Below are 20,179 nucleotides of genomic sequence, written 5' to 3' on the forward strand. Positions count from 1 at the left end.
GGATTTGCTCCAGTGATCTTGAATAGATTGGGGTTTTTTTATTATAACTTGCTCACATTGTGTCGCTGGTGCTCATTGAGCAGTCAAGTGTGTGACCCTTTGTGGTGTTCAAAAGTCACTGTAGAGTTTAAATAGTTGGTTTTATTAATTAATGGTCTTTTATGCAAGCTCCAACTACAAGGATTCGTTTTTTAAAGTACATGTTCTATTAAAGCCACCATGTCTCTAACAATTAAATCAGTTCTGAACATTCATTAATGACGCTACGGTGAGCTTCCTTTTTATTTCTACAGCTAATCGTGACCTGAGCTGGACGATACAAACACTGATCATGATAAAAAAATGTCTTAATAAGACAATTATAAACTTTTATATGCTCTTGTTGCCAGTGTTGGGGTTGTTACTCAACGAAAGTAACATATTACACATTACTTTTGTAAACAGTAATGCATTCATTTGTATAATTTATCCCTGCAGAGTAATTTGTAACCCAACTCATTACATCACCTTTGCGTTACTCTGCAACATCACCTGAGATGCACTGTTATGGAGCTAAGTTTGCAATAATATAACGTTAAACCTGACATATGCCCACACATCGGCACAAAACAAGACTTAATAGGAGAATCAAGATGGCACTGGCAGTAGGCTAAAACTGCCTCAAAGCATTGGCCAGTTAATCAACACTGATGGGATGTTTTACAAACTATCATTATTGTCAAAACTTGCGTTCCTCTTTTAAATGAAAGCGAAAGTGTTTTATACACAGTCCAGTCAGACACCAGGTTTTTCACCTCGTCTTTTTTCTTCTTTTCATCCTTTATGAATCATTGAAGTGTCGGCTGATTAATCGGCTATCAGTTCTTTCCTATTTCAAACTATCATTATCAGATTGGCCTTTATAAATCTAAATATCCGTCAAATTCTAATATGAAACAATATCAAAAGATGCTGGCCATCCTATCAACTCCTAATACAAATATATTAATTACCTCAAGAAAAATATCACAGGGCCTACATTAAAAAAAGCAAAAAGAAGACAAGGGATAAAAAATATGTATATATTTTTTTTCCCTTGTCTTCTTTTTCCTTACGCATACTTGTGTCACTCTCCCACCAAGCCAATGGTTTTGTAATAGATTAGTCCAGATTATTTGACACGTTAATCACTAAAGTAAAACCTTGTGAGGAGGAGTCTCCCAAATGGTTTGTTTCTCCTCTGTGTCAGCTCAAGACCGTCAGTCTGAGGAGCTTCTCCATGGGTGCACTGGGTGGTGTAACTATTGTCAGCACATTTGATGTTTGTTTTTCTATTTTTTCTGACACCCATTATGCAGAATGCAAGTAACAACGTAACTGTTTGATTGGTAGCTATAATGTGATTACTGAATTTAGTAGCATGACAAATGTAATATTATTTTATTAAGGTGTGTGATGCATTAAACCGAACACTGGTTGTTACACACACAATCACATCACTGAAAACAGAGCTATTTCTAAACCATTATATAACCATCTTTTATGAAATATATAAACACTTCTCAATTGGAGATTTTTGCTTATTTTTGCATTGCATTTGTCAATTCATTTTTCAGGCTCCAAATCACAATAATAATTCAAAATAATTTAAAGTTTAAGAGAATCTAAAAGCTCAACAGAATTAGTGAAATAATTACCGAAATAAAAAGTTTTGCTTTGTTGCCCAACTTGAATCCTAACATAATTAATTCCAATTTGTAAAGACTCATTATAAGGGAAAGTAACCATGAACATTAGTTGTGACGGTAAATGTGTTAATAAACTAGCAAACAAATTACCTGATCTGCTCCATTTGTTTAATTTGAACCTCAAGTTTTTAGTGAAAGTGTGTGTGTGTGTGTGTGTGTGTGTGTGTGTGTGTGTGTGTGGAAATTAATCAAGGGAAGACTAATCACACGGCTCTGACAGTGAAAGCAATCACATTTTCAACAATCAACATTAACTGCTAATTGAATTTTGACAGCCGGTATCTCATTATGTGGTTCTCTCTAAGTATCTCGAGTGGATTCATTCTTGTTTAAAATCCAGTTTCCTGAATATGTTCAGCTCTCTCCCCATAGTATGTTAATGGGCTGTAATGAAATAAATGATGGACAGCGGTTTGTTTTAGCATTCCTCTTTTGTCTATTTTCCGTATTTGGTTTTGGAGGTTAGGAAGCTGAGTTAAATGTCAAAGAAGGAGGCAATTTAACTTTCCCTAAAGCAGTTTTCAAAAACCCAAGTAATGCAAACCAGGCGCCTTAAGATTCTCCCTCTTTTGGAATCTCAACAAGGACTTTAGATACACTGTATATGTGTCTCCACCTCTTTGGGGCTGGATTTAACTGTAATGTTAAAGATATCCAGTGTAGGGGTCTACCTCACTCCGCAAAGCTTTCCTGACAAAGTACACTGCCGGTGTTTTGACTTTGCCAGTCACGGTTTTAAAGTCTCTGGCTTGAATTCTGTCACAGCTCGTTCAAAGAAACGGTGGTTACTAGAGGTTAAATTGTCAATTAGAAATTAGCGTGCAGCTGTTTGGGTTGGCAGGCTGGTGGAGAGCAGCAAAGGAGGAGTGCTAAAGTCATGTTTTTATTGTAGGATTTCCATTTGGATAACTCTGTATGGTTTTGCTCTGATAGCGTGATCACCATACATGCCCAATTAAAGTCAGGAAAATAAACTGTGCGACTGTGGAACGGTATTGTTGAAAGAAAATGGATGAGGTGTACGAAATACCTTGAAGTTGATGAAAATGGAAACTCTTAGTTGGGCAGCTTCCTCGCCCGTCGTACACACCCATCTACCACACATGCTCAGGGAGACTAATAAAGCACATGCGTAGTAACTCTCTCCCTCACGTAAGGTTTTTTGACGCACACATTTTTACATACTGGGCTTTGGGAGTCAGAGTTCGCAATTGTCTCAGCAGTGAGATTTAGAGTTCAGCCGCTGACGAGAGCAACATAAAATGATCCGCCCCCGCACTTTCTCCCCAGGCCCGGTGGCTGTGGTTGATCAAACCCTCTTACTCACTGTCTGCAGGACTTCCTTTGAGTCCAGAGCAACATTTTGTAGTGGAGAGCAGGCAGTCCACCCTCTTCATGTAGTCAATGAAAAAGAAAAGAGCACAGCAGACTAAGTGGGACCACAGGAGGGTGCCACAGCTGGGAAATTAGACTTGTACAAATCCCTGCAGCTCACATGAGGGAATGTGGCCAGCTTCATGTCCCTCACTCTTTTCTTTGTTTTGGTCCTATATCTCTGCCTCATGTTTTCCCTCCTGATGTTATTTCATCTTTCCGTTTCTTTAAACCACTAGTGTGTCATTGTTATCAGTCAGGAATAACAAGGGGATTTTTTTTTCTGCAAATGAATTGCTTGAAGTCAGTCAAACAGTTCAACCCACTGTTGTGCATTGAAAGTTTTGGACCGAGAACTGTCGGAGTGTCAAATCATGGCACCGACTGCTAAGCTGTTTGGAGAGCTGTGCAGAAGTTGAGCCGAGAGAGCCGAGGAGCTCGGCTGGTTGAGACGATAACTGTGCACCACAGAAGAGCTTGGAGTGGATTTGAGTTGAGAGATGCCTTTGAACCTCTTGCAAGTTCATCCCCGATCCCCCTTCCATCGCTTCTTCCCAGGAGTTGTGGGTCTGTAAATAATGCCAGGCGTGATGTGTAAATGCCAGTGCACTCAGATCTGGGGCCAGGAGTAATTCATTTCTTTTGCTTTATAGCACTGAAGCAGTTTTTGCTACACTGACATATGGAAAATAGGAGAGCAGAAGACTGTCAAGATGCAATTGGCATAAAATTGCAAGATGTTGAAATAAGTAGGTCAGTATGAGTGCCTTCAAAACATATCAACTGTTTGTGTTTCTCGGGCAGTTTAAAGGAGTAGTGTGTTAGATTTAGGGGTATTTAATGGCATCGAGCAGTGAGGATTGCAGATTCCAGCTGAAACTCCCGGTTAGAACTCCTTCAGTGTTCATTGTTCAAGAGGTTTTTACTGGGAGCTTAATTATCTGCTAAGGTCTCCTCTCCAAAACAAATGGACCAGGTGATTTAAACCAGTTAAAACATTAAATGAAGTAATTTCACATTGTAAATCAGTGTTTCTTCAATGCTGTTCGGCTCAATGCTAGCCCAGCACCTGCTGATGTGTGCTCAAATTTGTCTCTGACAGCTTAAGATCCAGATGTTCAGGAGGTTTTTTACAGGGGGCTGATTTATCTGCAGAGGTCTCTTCCTTTCCAAAACAAACAGGCATCAAAGCATCAGTGTTAAGTTTGCACCTTATGTAGATACAAATGGCTCATTCTAGCTAACAAAATCACAACGGTTCTTATTTTTAGGTGATTTCTGCCAGTAAGCCCCCTATATCCTAAAGTTTAAGTACTACAAAAAAGTCCCTATTTTTTAATAATTTCTATGTTTTTTGTGTCCTTGCTATCTGCAGGACATTTTTTTTTTGCCAAATTCCTCATTGCCTTTGTTCCCATGTTTTCAAAAGAAATCAAACTGTTCAGGGTTCAAAGATTTAAATGCCTGTGAAATGTGCCAGACACATCACAACAAAACTGATAACGATCCAGATTTAAAAGGGTTAAATTAGTAATGCATTTGAGCAGTAGAATGTTTATGCAGAATTGCCCCTCTACTCAAGTGTGTTGCCCTGTGCACATGTTAGTATTAGAAGTAATGGGCCTATAGCTGCAAGTTAGCACTCGGATTGTTAACATGAACTCACTTATGACTGTTGAGTCCCTTGGGGATGCTCCAGTCCACGCTGTTCCCTCAGACAGTCTCTAAACTCTGCCCACACACCCCAGCAGCCCTCTGTGTCCCCCTCCAAAGCACACACACACACACAAAAAAAAAAATCCAGCTGAATCAACAGCTGCACCATCGCAGTATGGGCCAGGAAACATGCCTCTGCCATGTCGATTGCTGCTGTGCTATAGTATAGTACGCACACGTTGCCATACACACACAGTCACGTGTGTTGAACACATGTGCTGTCTTTCAGGACATCGCCTTAATGATATCCTGTTTGATTTCTGCTCTGCGTATGTCTGCATGCACGCACCAGCTGCACACCTTTCCAAACCAATCATCATGTCAGGGTCGTGCCATGAAACTGATCAGAACGTCATTTATGTATTTATTCATTTCAGAAAGGGTGTGGTGGCAGAGAAGAAAGGGCGGAACGCTAAATGTATAGGTAACTTAATTTGTGCAAATATCTTGACCCATTTGAGAGGTATTTGCTAGCCCCTCCATAAAAATAAACGCCATCCACCCTTTAAAATGGTGTGTGGTCCATCAGAAATCAGTCCCATCTGCACAACGCTGCCAAGAACAGCAACACTGGACAGGAAACAGGTCTCTCTGAACAAGGCTCTTTTAGAGAAAACGTTGATGAGGCATAGACCAAAAAGTTAGATAATTTTAGGAAAGTATAATTGGATTTACTTCTGGTATGATGATACTTTTGTCATTTTTATCGGAAGCTTGTACTTTTCTGGGTTTTCTACATAGTTGGTAAAAAGGGCTGAAATGGACATTGTAAATTAGCACTTTTTAATGACATTTTTAGAACTCGGAATCACTCGTCTGCTCGTCTGTCTGTTTGCCTCCACATTGCCACTGTAATTTCAATGACCTCTGAGAGGCTTCAGCAGTGTTGTATTGCTTTAACGTGTGGTTTTAAATTGAACGCCTCCCTGACACAATCCAGACACATCTGTCATTGTCGCAGGAGACCGAGCTGAAAAATGAGAAAGTGGAGGCTAAAATAAAGGATTTTCTCCTTATCACTGGGAACAGAATGTCCTTTTAATATTGTTGTCATACAACCAGCTGTTGGCTTGAACACGTGACTTGAGTTGCTGGAGAAAAAGTTTACATTCAGCTGCAGGGTATTTGTGATTTATTGTCCTTTACCAGACGACAGTGGGAGGGTGTCATGTTGTAGATTAAAGCCTGGAGCTGGTGTGAAACCCCAAAGTACAGAACTCATCAGATTTTTGGTTTCAGGCCTAAATTTAATTGTGTGTAAAACCATTCTAAGTGAATTGACTGATAATATTATTGCGGCACTTGTGATAATATTGCAGACTGGAGTTATGGGGAGGTTTCCAGTAAAAAGACATTAATGGGGGATCATTAGCATGTGGGATGCTCAAGCTGGAACTGTTTTCAACTTAGTCACGTGAATGATACCACAGAGGAAATCCTTACAAAAATAGCAGAGTGAGATCATCTGAAAAAAATTCTCCTTTATGATCATTGCACAAAATTATACTGAAATTTCTTTCGTTGTATGATTCACTCAGTAGAAACTGGGAGTAAACGCAGAGCCACAAGAAGGAAAAATCATGACTAGAAGGGTGTTTCTCTGCTGCTTGATCATAATGATAATGCCTGACAACAACTTGGGCCAAGAGCTTAAGAGAGAAAAGAAAGAATGCAACAAAACATCAATGTGTAAAAATGTGTTTTGCAATAATTTGGCTTGAAAAAGTATGTTTTATGAGTTTTTCAGAGGATTGCAGAATTCCGTTTTATTTAAGACCAAACAAACTTGCCTTTTTGAAGGAAGAGTGCAGAGAGTACTTAAAAAATACCCTACTATAATACATTTAAATATTGCTTAAAGAAGTATTTCACTGCTGGATGGATGGTCTTTTCTTAAAACTAGGCTGTCAGTGCAGTAGAAAGACACTAATGCCCTTGGAATTGTTGCTACATGCAGACAAAGACAGACAGAGAAAAGGGACTAGCTTTGTTTTTGATTATGAGGTAGAAAGCCTTTAACTCCTAAAATGCATTGCACTGTACCGGATAAATAATGCTCCCACTGGTGGGTGACGTAATGCAAGCTTATCTGTTTCAAGGCAGGAAACAATAAAGTGACTGGCTGGTAACAAACACTCATAAATACACAATAAAACTGAGTAAAAATATGTTCAGAAAACATTTGAGGTGAGAAAAAGGCAACACTAACAGAATCTTGCTTTACATTTGATGATTCTGTACTCTCTCTCGGACTGTTTCTGTACTCTCTCGAACCACTTCTGTACTTTCTCAAAAACTACTTCATTACTCTCTCTCACACCCCTTCTGTCCTTAACTGAACAGCTTCTGTTTTTTCTCTCAGGCCACTTCTGTACTCTCTTTTAAACTGCTCCTGTACTCTCTCTTGAACCTCTTCTGTACTCTCTCGACCTGCCTCTGAGCTCTCTCTATTGAGCTGCATCTGTGCTTTCTCTCGAACTCTTTCTGTACTCACCCTTACAGCTTCTGTTTTCTGTCTCCAGCCACTTCTGTACTCTCTCTTAAACAGTTTCTGTTTTCTCTCTCAAACTGCTTCTGCACTCTCCCTCAAACCACTTATGTGCTCTCTCTCAATCCGGCTCTGTACTCTCCGTTACAGCCTCTTTCTCTCTTTCAAATGTCTTCTGCACGTCTGCATGTCAGCCTCAAACTGCCTTTGTACTCTCTCTTGAACCACTTTTGTTCTCTTTCTCAAACTGCTTCTGTCCTTTCTGAAACTACTTCTGTAGTCTTTGAGTGCATAGTTGGGGGTATATGAAAATGCAATATACAATCTTTTGTTTGAACAGCAGCCCAGAGCTGACCCATTTTGCGCAGGGAGATCTGTGTGCTGGTGATATGAAGGGAAGTATACCACAGTTCATTCACACATACGACCCCCATTGTTCCGTTACAAAGCTAGTTGGAAATTTGCAAAGTATCTTTTAAAGAAAAGTTAAAACTGGGTGGTTTTATCTCGTTCTGTTGCCGGGAGAATAAAAGCACAAGCACCTCATTCTGTTGCTCGTCTAGGCTGTCCATTTTTATATGTGATTATAGGATGTTGTAGAAAACCAGTGAGGCTTGAAAGGGCTTCCAGTCAACCATCATGGACTCTGGGTTTATAGCCGCAAAGTAAAGAGAGGAACACAACAGGCGTTCCAAAGCTGTCTCTCTGCTTTACAGGTGCGTGAGACTGGCAGTGGATAAGCTGTCAGAATTTGTTGCAAAGGATGCCAAACAGACCATGCTACTTCCAGGAGAGCATATGGAGGAATTTAAGCACTTCCCTTTTCGATTTGTGCACCAGTTCCCCCAGGAGTGCAGGCTGTAGTTGTTATTATTTGGCAAGGAAAAATAGCATTTTAAAATATTTGTAGAAAAAAAATGTAATGAAGGTTGTGGATTGCTGCAGCAGTGCTAATAAGCCTAATATTTTATCTTCACTGGGAGCACTGATGGCTCTTAATGGACTCTCTGTCCCATTTGTGGCTCATTGCTTAATGCACTGGACCACCAAGGAATATTAAGTGCTGCTCATGTAATGGGTTGAAGCAGTCCTTGGGTGCTCGATCACGTGGATGATGCTTTGAGAACTTTTCAGAAATTCATATCTCGTCCACCCCAAAAACACAAACCCCTGGAAAGTATTAAAACAAACAAAAAGGCTGCAGAACCTTTGTGAAAACAAGGAAAGTGCACATTGAGGACACAACCATTAGGAGAGAGCATGTCAGATTTTCATTTTCTGGAAGGTTTGACAATTTTTTCCCCTTGTTTCTTTTTCCACTAACATCAACCACTCCTTATGGCACGCAGTTCTCAAGAGGTTTGTTTGGGGATTTGTAGCCAGGAAGCCGAGCAAGGTGAGCCTCCTCAAGGTTGAAAAAAGGAGCAAAAGGTTGGGTTATAGATTTCCTCTGATTGGAACGCTGACAGCGTCTTGACCAGCTCCTTTACTTTTTTTTGTGCTGCCTGCAGTTTGCGTTTTTCACAATATGCTACATATGCTCGTGGTTAAGATGACTAGAATTGTTAAAGGGCTCTCACATAGATTGTTATTGGCATTTTTCACATGTACTAAAGCCAAGTGTGCTCAATGTTTTTTCGTTTTGTTTTAATTTTTTTGGTGGTGTTAGAGTGAGAAGATTTTGGTGTTGAGCAGAAACAAAGCAATGTCTGGAAACATCATATAAGCTTAAATCATCAGACATGTTTTAACAGGACTCGCAGGTCCTTTGACTTCTCTGCGTTCCATCACTTTATAAGGATTTTCTTTGCCATTTCTGCCCCACTTTCCATCGTGCAAGGCTTCTTTTGGCAACTGCTAGATGCTAATTCTTGTTTCATATGTTCACTTCAGTCAACAGAGTGTTTGCTAGTACAGGAGACGCAGAGAGGAGTTGTCTACACTTAAAGCTAAGCCAAAGCCACATTAAGACACTGAAATTCAGCAAAGTCCCAATATAAAACAGACTTGAGGCCAGTGGATACCAGGTTTTGTTTCCAATACTTGTATTGAAGTATGAAAAAATTATGATCCGCATATAAATATTGGCTAACTTGTTATTCTTCTGCCAATTCCTTCAAAATAATGTAAGCATTTGTTCAGAATGTGCTGCTACCAACCTATATAATCATGATTTTCATGACTGAGGAATCAACATTTTATTTTGTTTGTTTGTTTTTGTCTGCCAACACAGTATATGCCAATACTGATATCTGTGATTAACTAATGTCAGCCCTTCTTCACTCTGTTCCAGATCATGGATGAGACTCAAACACAGATAGCCTGGCCATCCAAACTGAAAATCGGAGCCAAGTCCAAAAAAGGTGACTATTTCTTTCCTTTTCATTTTCTGAGTTATGCCATATTCAGATTATTCTTACTGGTACATTGGATCAGTGTGCTCCTTTCTCTGCTTTTGCCCTGAGTGTTGGGTGAATGATTAATGCACCTACATGACTCTGATATTGAATAAGGATTTAACTTGCAATGAATCAAAGTTTTCATGACTTTCCTGAAAGTCTCAGTGAAACGAAAGTTAGAGGTTCCTTAGCTTCTGTACTGTGACGGGTTTTTTTCAAGTTACAAGAAGGGTTTATATCAAATCCTTAACATGTGATTGGACCACTGCAATTGGGCAATATAAAGTTCAGGGCAATACAGAGCTATAGAGGACTGCTGGCTCTACACACACACCTCCTTCAGCATTATCAGGAGGAGGACAAGGGAGACGTGAACGAAAGAATTAGATTAATGAATGAACAAATTAGACCACAGCCACAGTGTTTTGAAAACACAATAAGTCCCTGAAAGTGTAGTAGTATCCGTCAGGGAGAGAAAGATATTGTACGTCTTATCCTTCATATAATGTTAGTTTTCTGTAAAATGCTGTGTGCATGATCTGGAGCTGTCACATAAACCACTTTCCACAAAGTGAATAAATTCTAGCCCACAGCCTGAACCATAATATTTTGGGTAAATGAAGACACACTGAAGTACCATGCTGTTGCTAGCCTGCTGACTATCTCTGTGCAGCAAAAAGTTGCAGATTGACTGATGGTTGGATGTCATGATGTTATTGGTTGAAATGGTTGGTACTTATTTAAGCATAGAGTGCCCCAGGAATGACTTTTTTCTGTAGGCCAATGTGGAGCGGAGCTTCACCCTGTTTCCCTCGTCAAAAAGCAGATAGGATTTTTCCATTGGATTTTGGATTATTGCAGAAAATATGCTCTGTGTTAACAAACGTTTATGAAACTTAGATGTTTTGTTTGGCAAGATAATCACAAATTAATGCCACTTTCAAGATTTTTTTTTCAAGCCTAAATGCAGTCGCCAAAAGTAAACTGCTATTTCTTAGTTAAAATAAAGAACACTACGGTTGCATCTCCACCACTAAAGATGTGTTCTGCACGGTTTGGCATGATGACATTCTGTAGTCTAATTTAGCCATTCGTTAGCAAGCGTCTTTTTTAAGACACATGAGAGCTTCAGAGTTTGTTAGTGGGGTGTTTACTGATAAACACTGATTTTATGACACCGAACAAAACATGTAAGTCTCTTCAGCTTTTGTGAACCACAGACCTTATTTAAGGCTTCTTACCAAATACCCATTTAAAATATCCCGTTGACTTTGAGAAGAGGGAAATGGAGGTGCAGATTGAAGAATACAAAGAAACTTATTGTTAGTCGGCATATATTATTGAATATGTGCAGAAAATGTACAGTGATGTGATCTAAAAGAGTTAAAAAGGCATAATAATAATTTTATAATTATTATATTTATAATTTGATAATTTTATCTTGATTTTTAAGTTATTATTTATATGCCTCTCTCTACGTCTAACAGAAATGCAAAGCTCACAAGTCATTTCTAAGATGTGTAACAACAAAACTAATAACTCCACTTAATGTGTTACTTAAAGGATGTTAAGTAACAGCATAGTTGTTTTAGCTTTCCACCTAACATAGGTTAATGATTATGAGTCAAGAAATGTTCTCAGGGAAGTCATTGGACTACGACAGATAAGAGGGAAATATTTCAAGGTTGCACCAGTGTTCATTATTAAAAACTTAATTGTGAAGTTTGAGAAGATCACATGTCAGAAACTTCATCTGCACTGTGGAATTTGTGATTTTGCTGTGGAGGACAGAAGGGTGGGGGTTGCTTGTATTTTAGCTCACTCATTTATTGGCTGAGTTGTTCTTGCTCTCTGTTGCTAATAAAACATTATCACAGTTATTTAAAGCTCTTTTGGGAGGGGGTGAGGCGGGGTTTGAGGAGTAGGTGTAGCTGTGCCAGCTTTGTTGTCCCCAAGAGAATTGCCAGTGTGCGTCTTCCAGCCAGATGTGGAATCCAATGACATTATGTAACTTCCTAACTTGCTCCGTACAGAAAATATTTGACGGGGTTACATCACAATCTTTACAATTTTCCCCCTCTAGATACTTAATCAACTGTAAGCCCTGGCAAATCCAGTCACACACAACCATCCATTCATAGCAAGTATTAGTTCATTCACAAAACCTGCTGCAACACCACCTGGGAATGATGTTCTGTATACGAATATTTAAAATTCTGACCCATGACTCGGAGGCTGTCAGATTTTTTTCCTCTGTGTTGCGTAAACCGAGAGGAGCAGAGGGGAAGAATGTTGGCTAATCACTTACAGTTATCTTATGAGCAAATTCATTGGTGGGAGAAGAGACATGTGGAACTGACTGTGTTTTAACAACGTGGGCCCATGGGAGGGGAGGGGGCACGATGGCTGAACAGAGATTTTACTACTTCTTACAGAGTCAACAGGCTTAAAGATGCAACACATAGTGGTTAAAAATATTACATTTTTTGCTTTTATTCTGAAAAAGACAATATTCATAGTAAGCTGCGTACATGGATAATACTAAAAAAAAAAAATTAATAATCCACTAGTACTCAGCATACTTGGATGAAAGTGCCCTAATGTGTCGTTTATCACATGGAAATGTAAAAAGTGGAAAATTATTTTGCCTCCTTGCATCAAAATAGGATTTTTTCAAAGTTTCCAACTGATGCAGACAAAGTTCCTCAGTATTTTTAAAAGAAGGTGTTTTTCTCCTACCTACCAGAAATGTGGGTTTTTCTTTTCAGCATGCATCTCTACCCCACAGCCTTTCAAACAAGGTTCCCACGGTCATGGAAAACCTGGAAAAGTCATGAAATATCACAATCTCGATTCCCAGTGTGAATTTAATATTCATTTTAAATTGTAAAATGGTCATTGGGTCACCAAGTACACTTTCTTTCGTCCATTTCTTTTGTCCCTTTCATTGAATGACGAACACAAAACTCACTTGCTCTGCCCTTAAAATAGCTTATGACGAAGTTGTTCTGTTTTACAGATTATTTGAAATTATCTTCATCCATAATTATACTCTGTAAGAATGTAAGTTTGTCTTGTTTTCCTGGAATTTCGCATTAGTGTTGTCTTTCATGTGAAGTCTGGAATCGGTTACACTCTGCAGGATAGCGGCAGATGTGAGGGCCGATTTGTATGTTTGTAACCTCTCCCCATACAGAGCCACACTCCATCAAAATGCCAGCTCCTCTTTTTCATTCATCACCTGCAGCTAGCTGTCCCTGCCACCTGCGTAAGTGTGATAAGGCCGGTCATTAGCCTCTCGGGCAAGCCATCATCAGCACACTGTTGGTGATTTAATACAGTGAGGAGCCAAATCACTCACACACGAGACAGGTCTGCGGTACAACTTCAGCTCTGTGCTGCAGAGTAGTCGATACTGTGAGATGGTTCTTTTTTCTAAAACTCTGATAATGATTTTTGTTTTTACGTGATAAATATCTTAATACTACTCCTGCTTGCCAGTTGTCTGTTTCAACATTTCCGCAGATGTTTTGCATGAGAAATGCAGAGCCAGAAGGACTTAATTCCCTTCATTTGTGTGGTATTTTCAAACGTAGTCCTCAGCTGGAAAAATGCTTTAGCTTTGCCAGCACAGAGCTCTGGGTCAAAAGGTTTCTTCTCTGTCAAGTGGAACTGTGTAGAAAAAAAAAAAAACCTGTGCGACTGAAAACATTCACTTTTTGCAGCTGCAGATCGGCCCTTGTTTTTGTTTGCTTTTCCAGCTTTTGTGTGTGCCAAATTAAGACTTAAGGTGTTCATTTTTATTCCACAATCAATCATCAAAAATAAGTGCATACAGCACAGTCCATTTCAGAAATGCGGGGGTGTTCTACATCACGACTGCAACACTCATTTAGGCTGGCTAATGTTTGCCAGATGTGCTGTGCAGGTCAGACACTGGAAGAGCCATACTCCCTCTAATGGTCACATTGGGTGCCACAGGAGGAAGTGGAGGGATTTCTATTGTTCACAGCAACAGCTGCATGATGGGAAAAATTCCTGGCACCAGTGCTGAGACTGCGATCGGTCTCTGACCGCTTTTTCTGCTCCTTTTCATTTGTTTTCCCTGGTTTTGCTTTCTTGTCTCAGACTGCAGCTCGGTTTTTGTTTAGTTCCGGCCCCTAAAGCCTTGTAAGAGCTGTTGTTACTGTCTAGCATCTATCAGGCATCTCTTGTAGTGTGTGCTGAGATTGCTTGACCCTGGTGTCCTCTAACAAGTCCAGTGCTTGTTTACTAGCACCCTACAGTCCTCATAGTTCCCAGTGCCCATTAAAATAGAGCTGAACCTCCTTCAGATCCTTCTAAAAAACAGATTTATTCATTCTAGCCAACAGATGTTCTGCTGCTCTCTAAAAAAGACTGAGATCTTGTGTTTTTCTTATATTTTATAATTGGAGTATATTTATGGTCTACATTAAGCAAAAAAATAAAAATGGCTATGCTCTCTGTTCACAGTACTTGTTTGTGTTGTTTATACCTAGGGTTCGTATGGAGTTTGGCAAATGAGCCTTTATGTATGCAGCTCCATATATGTGGACTCTTCTGCAGAAACACTTAAACTGCTCTCATTGGTTCCTCCATCCCTTTTGAAAGCACTGTTGCAGGACTTTTGTATGTCATCTTCTACATGCCAATGTCAGGGTGTATCTTCGCTGGTCTTTTCATTTTTCGTGTTTTAAGGGTTTACTTACAGCATATATTAACATATTTTTAGCCCTTTCTTAGGGTAACTTCATTTTTTGTTCTTTTTATGTTTTACATTTTTCATTTTGGAATTGAATATTTTCATTTTGTAATTTTATTCCATGTTGTCTATAACTGATGTTGCTGCCTGTCCTGGCCAGTACACTCTTGAAAAAGAGATTTTTAATCTCAAGAGTTTTTTTACTGGTTAAATAAAGCTTAAATGAAGCTCCTTTTGAGGGTTACTTGGTTATTCATCATCAAAAACAGTGTAAATTTGGAACTTCCTTTGTCTCTTTCTCAGTGTTCAACTTCTGCATTATTCAGGATTTTTCAAGCTTCTTGAAAGTCTTAACATGCATCCGTAGAGTTCTCTGAGGTCCCTTTCTAACACTAAATCTGCTTCAGCGAGTCGTGTCGTGTTTGAAGGCTATACTGTAAATCTGAGATGCTGTAAGTGTGTGTACGGGGAGGGGTATTCCTGGAACGGGGCTTAGTCGACTTCCTGCTGCTCAGTACAGTTAACACAGGGGCAATGGACCATTGCTGTGTGGAACACGCGTGTGCGAATTTGAATTTTTGATGTGTGTGTTCATGTGTTTTCACCTTTGTGTTCTCCAGGGGTTCGGCATGCAGCAGAGCCAGATGTAGGCTTACCCAGTGCTGCACAGACACACGCGTTAGCTTTGCATGGTTTTGGTATGCAGTGTTTGGTTATTTTAACTGAAGTATTTAGAAGCTGAGGAGGTCTCTGGAATCACAGTTTACTCAAGCTATTAGGACTTTTACTTGCACGATCGAATGTGTGCCCAATGAGGGTATTTACTCAAGAATTTTAGTTTATGTTAAAAGGTGGTCATTTTTCATTTCTTGAGAAGACAGCATCGAGTCTGTGTGTAACAGCTGATAAAAACACATAGAAATGTTGAGTAGGGTCGGGCAATGTGGCCTTCATATAAAATCACAATATTTCATAATTTTGCAGTAACGTTTTCTTGATAATACAGCAAAAATACTGAGAATGTTCTGTTATTGATTTCAAGAACACACAGTTGCAACAAAATAAGTGTTATAGTTGTTGTATATGTCAACATAAATGCAGTTTACCTTCAATTATTAAGTAAAAACTGACCACTAAACAAAAAATTATCTCATAGTTCTTCAAGTTACAACAGTAACTCAAATGTTACAACAAAATAAAATTAATCAGAAATTACACATCTAAACAAAATGTATTGTCTTCAGTCTATAAATGGTACACATATATAATAACTGGGTTGTTTTCTCCACCTGGACCTGTATGCGCTGCTATTTCTCATTTCTCCTTCACTCTTCTTGCTGTAGCGTGTGCTCCTCAGTGCTGCCAGTCAGACACCCTGCAAACAGACCTGCACTTATTTTGAAACACACATTCATATACACTATTTAGTTTTTTGTTTTGCTGTACGTGTCGCATAGGTTTACATTAGGACAGGCTTGTGAAAAAATTACTTGATGACACCAATTCCTGTGGGCATATGGTGAGAGAGAAGAGGGAGAGAAAGACACTGAGTGGTAAAAGTTGCAAAAATCTAAAAAAAATTAGATTTCATAAAACATTCAGGATGCCCAGGCCACCGATTCAACACTCTGAAGTTACTCCTGGCTGGTAGAATTTTGCTTTCAGCTATGCTTGTTGTTGACATGCACAGCGGTACGACACTATTATGTCAACAAGTCCAAATATTGCCATTATCACAAAATGAATTTTTCTTATCATATTATACATTATGTCTGTATTATTGTGGATGATAGTTCATGGCACACAACTAATATTGAGTCATGTGCAAGAAACAAAGAAAATTAAAAAATGAATACATTTTTAGTGTGTTTTTTTGCAGTGACTGAATGACCGATTGAGGTTCAGGAAAATGAGGTATAAGCATCACGTGACTGTCTGTCTTTTCTCTTGAGTCTAAATGGCAGCAGAACAATTCCCTTCAGCTGGTAAGGTTCCTGTAGACTTCACTGACCGATGGATTGTCTAAACATAATTTGCCCATCCTCCTCCGCGCACGGTGTGGTTGCTTGCCGACTTAAATGAGTCACGGCAGATATCAAAGAAGCAATTACTGTTGCGGAGCTTTCCTCTGACACGCTCTAATTTGTTGACACATCCAGACTGCTTTGTCATGTTTGTTTTAATGGATTTAACTTGTGTCCCACTCTCGCATTGTATCTCTTCTCTTTTATCAGCACTGACTTTCACACATATACTAAACATACACATCAATTTTAATGTCTCCCTTTCTCTTTTTTTTCTTTCATCCTCTGCAGATCCACACATCAAGGTGTGCGGGAAGAGGGAGAACGTTAGAGAAGCCAAAGACAGAATTATGTCCGTCCTTGACACAAAGGTACAGTAAACATCTTTATCACAGTGAGGATAGACTTCACATCTATGTGTGCAATTCCCTCCTCTTTCTCGCCTTCTTCCTTTTGGACCGAGTGTATTTCACCATCAGCTCTCCCGCTGCTCCGAATGACAGATTGCACACAGCAGTGTGACACAACTTGGCACTTATCTTGCCAGATACTCGCATCCCGAGCCTCGCCGTGGATTTTGCAGTGTGTGTGCATCCAGGCTTTCGTTGCCACAGCAACACAAGAAATCCACGTACCTGGGTGACTGCGCTGTAGCACCCCCGTGGGGCAGGCAATCATCCGTGCACTTTGAGCAGCCACACACAAAACAAAAGAGCAACACGAGTGGCTTGGTTTATAACATCTCATATGGTTTTGTCACGAAAAGGCTGTTTTAGTTTGGCAGACATGGTTAGTTGATAATATGAATCATTTCTTTTAATGTTCTGCATGTTTTGGTGCTCATTTGCCTGATTTTGAAATGACTGCAGCATGTGAAAGTGTTTAAAAGAGGGGAAATTGAAAGTTTTGGGTCTCGTGACTATTGAGATGGAGTGAAGGGTGCAGATGCTGCACTGGCCATCCAGTGAAGAAGCATTTATAATCAGAAGGAACCAGCGGGCACAATTTGTCTCGGTCTCTCTTGTTGTTTGTTTATACACTTTAAAATGTCAGACAGATTTGATCTAATCATCGTGATGACAGTGAGATAGTGAGTTTCATGAGCTGTTTTTGGTGATATTGGATACACCATAATGCCTCAGGGGTACCAATAACTGTAACATTTTGAAAGTGCAACTTGCAATGAAAGCAGTGCCTTAAATTTAATCTATAAAGCATGGGTCTTCAACGTTTTTCACACCATGGCCTAAAGTGCCATGTGTGGGTTTTTTTTTTGTTTTTTACAAATACGCCTGTTTATCTTTGTTAATAATATGTTGGATTCATGTTAATGTGTATATTATATGCAAATTAAAATTTTTGAATTCAAAAATAAATAAAACAAACAATAATTTGGTGTCCCTGCTGTTGCACACCCACATCATACACAGGTTTCAAACACACTCCATTCACTAAGCTTTTGCAAGTGTTATCAATCCTCATTTGAGTGCAGCCTTCTCTTTTCTGCTCATTTAGAGTAACAGGGTAACTCTGAAGATGGACGTCTCCCACACAGAGCACTCCCACGTCATTGGCAAAGGTGGCAACAACATCAAGAGGGTGATGGAGGAGACAGGGTGCCACATCCATTTCCCAGACTCTAACAGGAACAACCAGGCAGAGAAAAGTAACCAGGTTCGTGCAGCTTCGACACAGATTTACACCGTGCTGTCTCGCTGAGGTGTGAGAGATAGATGGGTGGAGCGAGCTGTTTACTGCCGGACGATCAAAGAGTTCGCCTCATCAAATATTTTGCTTTAATCTCTTGGACCACAACATTGCATGATTGATGTTTTGAGTGTAAGTGTATTGCACTCTGTAACCTTGAGTGTTTACTATTGCCGCTCCTCCAGGATTTACGTTCTTCTGTAGTAGCTTAAGTTGCTCTAAATAGTTTTTTGATCCATGCATGCAGCCTTCCAGCCCATTTATGAACTGTCATGGGGTCTCAGGCTGGACAGGTTACAGAGAGAGTGGTCCAGCTGGCTGTTTTGATTGGCCAACCCAGAGGAAGCCAGTGTGTTTTGGCTGGACTCGCTATAGAAGAGCAGTAGGATCCTGCTTTAATTACCATTAAAGTGTAGTATGAGGAGTTCAGCAGAGCACAATGCCAGGCACGGCATCAGATTTCTATCTTTGCCAGGTGCTCTGCACTGCACCTGACAAGTTCATATATTTTTCAAAGTCGGCTTCACTGATTTCAACATTATCACTCTGATTTTTGCATAGTAAGGTATGCCTGCAGTGTGTAGATCATTAGACTTGTCAGTACTCTGTATCTGACAAACTGCTCAACCCCTCCAGTCTGATGACGCAAGTAGAGGCTGATAAGTAGCAAGAGACTCCTTTTTTAGGCCCAAGACCCCTTAAGCTGCCTCTTTTTCTGGTTTCATAAGCTTACCGACTGCAGCAGAGCCTTTGAATTACAGAACATATTGGAGTGCAGTGGTGTTGATAAGCAAATATAGATAATCGTTCAAAATCAGTGAGCTGGTAGGACTCAGGAAATTACACAAGCACACTTCAGCAGTGCAGATGTTTTCGAACATGACATTTAACAATGGTTTTCATTTTGACAAATATAACTTCTGATCACAGCACGACCTGCGCACGTGTGTGTGCATATGTATTATACGTGTTTTGTTTGTGTGGCAGTAACGGGGACCAGAGATGAACCAGACTGACCAGTTTTTCTTTGGCTTAAACATGTCTTTATTAATATCAGCAGGGTTTTATTTACTCCACAATAGTGAGTCTGCAAAAAAGGGAAAAGAATAATCAATCCATCCAATTTCTGTAAGGGTCGAGGCTGAAGCTGATCCCAGCTGACATTGGCTGAGAGGCCGCGTACAACCTGGACGAGTAGCTGACAGGGCAGACACAGAGAGACAGAGAACCATTTATGCTCACATTCGCACCTACAGCAAATTTAGAGTTTTCAGTCTATTCTAATCATCTAATCTAACCTGCGTGACTGTGGAAGGAGGCCAAAGAAACCGGAGATTAGAACATGCTAATTGAAGGACCTGGAACCCTCTTGCTGTGAAGCAATATTACTAACCGCAGCACCACAGTACTGCCAAAAAGAACAAGACAGGAGAAATCAAATGAGAATACTTCGCCGCTTCTTAAGATTTTCTTGACTTAATCAGGCCTCTCATTAGAGTTGGTACCACACTCTGACTGAATTACTTTAGTACTACCGGGTACCGTTTCACGTTTAATCCATCGGTGCCAAATGTCACTATCTGAGATTGCATCTGGGCGAGAATGCTGGATTTAAACAAGAGGTGGTGGTGTTTAAAGGGCCGTGAAGTAGGGCTGGCCAATATGGAGAAAACTCAAATATCACAATATTTTTGACCAAATATCTCAAAATTGATGTTTGACTAACTCGTTGGGTTGACTATTGGTGCTTTCACAAAACATTTACACAATGAGATTTTTTTAATTAAATTTTTAAAAGTAGTCATCACTGATGTGGATATAAAGACTAAATGGGTTTATACAAACAATAGAACAGCTAGCCTGGAATAGTCTGGTAAGTTTAGAAAATTACATCACTTGACTGTAATGCTTTCATACCAGGAAAAGACAACACTTGCAATATTACGACATCTAAAATCTAAGATGATATCTAGTCTCAAACCACTATATTACAATAATTGATATATTTTCTAGCCCTACAT

At 39.7% G+C, this 20,179-nt stretch overlaps 1 protein-coding gene across 3 annotated transcripts in view; it reads left to right on the forward strand.

Moving 5' to 3' along the window:
* The window catches only part of LOC121954657 (protein bicaudal C homolog 1-like), a 152,660-nt gene that overhangs the window by 98,354 nt on the left and 34,127 nt on the right, over positions 1 to 20,179 (forward strand). For all 3 annotated transcript variants that reach the window (XM_088086245.1, XM_088086244.1, XM_042502305.2), the window contains 3 exons: positions 9,599 to 9,668; positions 16,743 to 16,822; positions 17,967 to 18,125. In XM_088086245.1, coding sequence (XP_087942371.1) covers positions 9,602 to 9,668; positions 16,743 to 16,822; positions 17,967 to 18,125 — 306 coding nt within the window. In that variant the 5' untranslated portion in view covers positions 9,599 to 9,601. The remainder of the gene's footprint in view (positions 1 to 9,598; positions 9,669 to 16,742; positions 16,823 to 17,966; positions 18,126 to 20,179) is intronic.

The sequence above is a fragment of the Plectropomus leopardus genome, chromosome 13 (assembly GCF_026936395.1).
Source record: "Plectropomus leopardus strain MGB_pleo_1.0 chromosome 13, ASM2693639v1, whole genome shotgun sequence".
Lineage (NCBI taxonomy): Eukaryota > Metazoa > Chordata > Actinopteri > Perciformes > Serranidae > Plectropomus > Plectropomus leopardus.